This window comes from Oratosquilla oratoria, chromosome 22, assembly GCF_046742065.1.
Source record: "Oratosquilla oratoria isolate Oo_2021 chromosome 22, ASM4674206v1, whole genome shotgun sequence".
NCBI classification, from domain to species: domain Eukaryota; kingdom Metazoa; phylum Arthropoda; class Malacostraca; order Stomatopoda; family Squillidae; genus Oratosquilla; species Oratosquilla oratoria.
In genome coordinates this window covers 15,737,114-15,742,113 of record NC_134798.1, presented here as the reverse complement: position 1 = coordinate 15,742,113, position 5,000 = coordinate 15,737,114, and the positions used below count along the sequence as shown (strand labels likewise).

Sequence of the window (5,000 nt, the reverse complement as noted above, 5' to 3'; positions counted from 1 at the left end):
AGGATAATGAATACTCTTCCAAAAGGGTGGAGGTCGTATATGAACCTGGAAAAGTCCAAATGGAACAACAAAGAACGAAGTAGACTTCATATTACGAGATGGAAGAAAGAGCGTTAGCAATGTTACGATCATAAATAAAGTCAACATAGGTAGTGACCATAGAATGCAGGTTGCACAGCTAAATAAAATTTCAGAGCCGAGAGAAATAAACTAGTTTTAAGAAAGAAAATCAGCCTTGCAAAGATTAAAGATAATAATAAGAAATTTCAGTTAGAAATTGAAAATAGATTCGAAGCTCTAAAAACTAACGAGGACACCGTCGAAGATATGAATTTGAATTTAGTAAATATTATTAGGGAATCGGCAGAGAAAGTAGGAAGTACAAAAAGTACTAGAAAAAAATACTACAAAGCTGCAAATGACCTAGTTAAAAAAGAAGGAACATGCAGATTAAAAGCAGGAGAGATGAAATAGAAAGAGTAGAACTAGACAAGCGACAGAATACAATATACGTCTTTGATTAACTTTTTTAGATTACAAGACGTCCTTTGACTCGGTAGAACAAAAAGAAATACTAAACTCGCTACGAAATCAGGGTACAAACGAACAGATCGTAAGGGTTTTAGAAAAGATTTATTCGAAAGGTACCGCTATAGTTCAACTGCATAAAGTTACAGAAAAGATCAAGATCGAGAAAGGAGTATGGCAAGGCAATATCATTTCACTCAGATTATTTACAGCTTGTTTGGAAGAGATTTCCCAAAAGTTGAGTTGGGAAGAGAAAGGTTTGAAGATTAATGGCGAATATTTGAACCACCTTAGACTTGAGGATGACATTATTTTTATTTCAGAAAGAACAGAAGACTTGCATGATATACTGAGTGATCTGAACAAGGAAAGTTTCAAAGTAGGTTTAAAAATGAACAAGACCAAAACCAAAGTAATGTTGAACACGAAAGTTCCAAGTAAAGACATTATAATCGATGGTAAGAGTATTGAATAACTTGAAGAGAATAATTATTTATGCCAGATGGTGAAAATAACCAAAAATCATGATAATGAAATAAAAAGACGTATTACAATTGGTTGGAAAGTGTTTGGTAAATATAATAAAATCCTGAGAGACTCTCTACCTTTATGTTTGAAACGTAAAGTTTACAATCAATGCATTCTGCCACCAATAATCTACGGGTGTGAGACTTGGAAACTGACGAAAGCGATGGCAACAAAACTAAAGGCTGCACAGAAGAGAATGGATATATTAATGATGGGAATAACGCTGAAAGACCGAAAGAGAGCAAGTTGGAATGCTATGAAGGAGGCCTTTGTTCAGCAGTGGGCTCAAGATGGCTTATTTGATTGAATGATTGGTTGATGGATATATACAGTACACACACACACACACACACACACACACACACACACACACACACACACACACACACACACACACACACACACACACACACACACACACACACACAACACACACACACACACATATGTATATATGTATATATATATATATATATATATATATATACATGCATATATATATATATATATATATATATATATATATATATATATATGTGTGTGTGTGTGTGTGTGTGTGTGTGTATGTGTATGTGTGTGTGTGCGTATTCACATATATGCATGCATGTGTATGTATATACCCTTTTGGAAGAATTCAGCCAACACCAGCAATGAATTGCCAATACACGCAACCAAAAGAAACTTACCGCACTACACAAAGGGCCGGTCAGAAACGAAAGACCAGCACAAGGATTTATCAACCTTTCTGGTGTTAGCCTGACCAACCAACAGCAGAAACTATTGAACTTAGGGCTCAATTACCATTATATCCGTCGGCCTAACCCGGAAAGTAAGCGTATAGATATTGAAAATCTCATTGACCAGCTTTTAACCTTACAACATGAGAACCGGGTCACCCTTTCTACAACCATCAGGCAGGAACTCGTTGGAGAAGCTGGTAGAAGCCGAGGTAACTTCAGGAGTACACTCCTTACCCCAGACCTGAAGAAGGCTGCTAAAGAACTTCGGGAAAGGGAAGACATCATCTTCCGTAAAGGAGATAAAGCAGCAGTGTACGTCATCATGGATAAGACCTCCTACCTAGAGAAGATGGACACGATCCTGGAGAACCCTGCAAAATTCCAGCGCATACAAAAAGATCCCAGTGATGCTTTGAAGAAAAAGATCAACAGCCTCATCCAACAAGCTAATAGAACTATCAAACACTTTAACAAAGCAGTAGAAGATTTTAGACCAGGATACAGCTATGGGACTGTAAAAACCCATAAGCCAGGTAACCCCCTTAGACCTATCATAGCCCAAATCACCACTCCTACCTACTATGTTGCCAAAAAGCTGAATAGTCTCTTAACTCCGTATGTCCCCACAGGCCGTTCAGTTTCTTCCGTGACAGAATTCATTGATCTTCTGCGGACTGCACCACCTTGTCAAGACATAGCTTCCCTGGACGTGGAATCCCTTTTTACCAATGTTCCAGTAGATGAGACCATCAACTTCATTTTAGACCGAGTCTACAGAAGCGACAAGCCTGTTATTGACATCCCCGAACACGTCTTAAAGTCTTTGCTGGAAACCTGTACTAGGGAAGCCCCGTTCCTCTCTCACAGAGGAGAACTTTTCAGGCAGGTTGATGGTGTAGCTATGGGTTCCCCACTCGGGGTTCTCTTTGCTAATATGTACATGGCCTATGTTGAGGAGAAGACTTTTCACCATCGACCTCCTCCAGGAATTTATGCCAGGTATATAGACGACATTTTTATCACCACCAGCTCACAAGAAGACGTCACGAGCTTGATTTCTACATTTCAAGATAACTCCTGCCTGGCTTTCACACACGAGCAAAGTGTAGAAGGACATCTTCACTTCCTCGACTTAGACATCAGCAAAGAGAGAAAGGGTTTCAAAACCAAAGTCTGCACCAAAGACACCAATATAAGCCGTTCCCTTAATGCTCGTGGTGAATGCCCTGCAGCTTATAAAAGATCAGTAGCTGCAGCATACGTCAACAAAGCTCTGACACATTGTAGTAGTTGGAGGGAGACGCATAGGGAACTCGACCGGATCAGACAAGTCCTTACCAACAACAGATTTCCCGACCAGATGATCGAAGGTGTTATCAAGAAGAAACTTGATCAGTATGCCACACCAGCCCAGGCCCCAAATCAGATCAACAATGAAATCACTATTTACCACCAGAATCACTTTCGCAGCCAATATAAGGAAGAGTGTGATGCCATTAAAGGCATCATAAAAAGAGGAGTTTTTCCCACAGACGCAGACACAACAATCAACATAAGAATTTACTGTAAGCCAAAACTGACTAGGTCCATAGTTATGAGAAACAACACAACACCAAAAATCCCGAAGGAAGCCTCTACCAATGTAGTTTATAAGTTTTCTTGCCAGGAGGGCTGCTGTGACGGCTCCTTTTCCTACATTGGTAGAACCTCCACCACACTAAGAAGACGTCTCCAATACCACCGCAACCAAGCCTCTATCTTCCAACACTTCATTGACCACCACGACATGAAGCCACCACTTAACACATTAGTACACAATACAATTATACTCCACAAAGAAACAAATTTCAAAAGACTGCAGATTGCTGAAGCTGTTGCTATTACTACTCAGCGGCCCTCCATCAATGTACAGCAAGCTGCAGATTTCATCCTCCCGTCAGCCCGCCCCCAGGAACATCATGCCCAACAAAAACAACAAGATCAAGGTGCATCCGAACCCCTACTAGAGCGATACCTCCACCAAAACCCTCAGCAACATAAAAATTCCCAGCCCACAGGACCCCAAACCAGAAGTCGAGCGAGACTTTCCTCCACAAGCTCCGGAATAAGACTGATGTCCTTCCCTACCTCTCCCAGTGACCTCACCCAGGGCCCCCTTCCGACTTCGCCCGCTTCTCCAAGTGACCTCCCCCAGAGACTCCTGTCGTCCTCGCCTTCCACTAGTGACCTCACCAAGAGATTTCACTTGACATCTAGTGACATCTAGTGACATCTAGTGACCACTAGTGACCTCACCCAGAAACTTCTTCCTCCAGTGACCTCTCCCAAGAATTGCTTTGACCTCTCCTTATACCCTTACCATCCTGCTTTTTAAGGACTGACAGTCGGCCAGAGACCATTATCAGTTGCTTCATCTTCGTCGATAGCAGACTTAGTTAACCTTGGAATTTATAGATCTTCTCACCCTGAAGAAGCCTCCGTGAGAGGCGAAAAGACTTAAGTTTTCGGTGTTTGTGTCAACAACTTTTGTACTGTTACATTGTGTTATTATAACCATTGGCATTCAGCAGCGCCTTCTACTGCACCTCTTCTCCATGATTTTGAAATCATGAATGATTATGTTCACACTTTGAACTGTGAAGACAGAAAAATATTCTTCAAACTGAAGATTTTGAATCTTATGATAGCCAAAGCTATTAGCGCAGTTGACTTCAATCAAAATTGCCTACGTGAAAACCTGTGCCCTAGAAGTATATATATACATATATATATATATATATATATATATATATATACACACACACACACACACACACACACACACACACACACACACACACACACACACACATATATATATATATATATATATGTATATAGTAGAAGCCCGCTTTAACGAACTAATTCAGCCAAGGTCCAGTCCGCTAAATTGATTTTTCTGTTAAATTGAGTGAGTGAGGGTTGGTGTAACAGTGTTGCCAGAGTGGATTATAAAAATGATACGTACCTAAAAATTCCCTAGTTTACACACACACACATACAGTATATATATTATTGTAAGTGAATTGTTGGCAGCACAATCGTGAATTGCAAACGAACAGCAACGTGCAGTAATTTGTTGCAACACGCGCGCGCGCGCGCGGGTGTGTGTGTCGTGTAACAATGATATGAGCTGTCTGTGAATTTCGCGGAATATTAGTCATA

At 40.6% G+C, this 5,000-nt stretch overlaps 1 protein-coding gene across 1 annotated transcript in view; it reads left to right on the top strand.

Annotated features, from left to right (window-relative positions):
• LOC143037286 (uncharacterized) overlaps nucleotides 1–5,000 on the top strand; it is a 27,661-nt gene that overhangs the window by 1,417 nt on the left and 21,244 nt on the right. Inside the window, exons 2-3 of the mRNA XM_076205419.1 lie at nucleotides 1,757–2,795; nucleotides 2,901–3,191. Coding sequence (XP_076061534.1) covers nucleotides 1,757–2,795; nucleotides 2,901–3,191 — 1,330 coding nt within the window. The remainder of the gene's footprint in view (nucleotides 1–1,756; nucleotides 2,796–2,900; nucleotides 3,192–5,000) is intronic.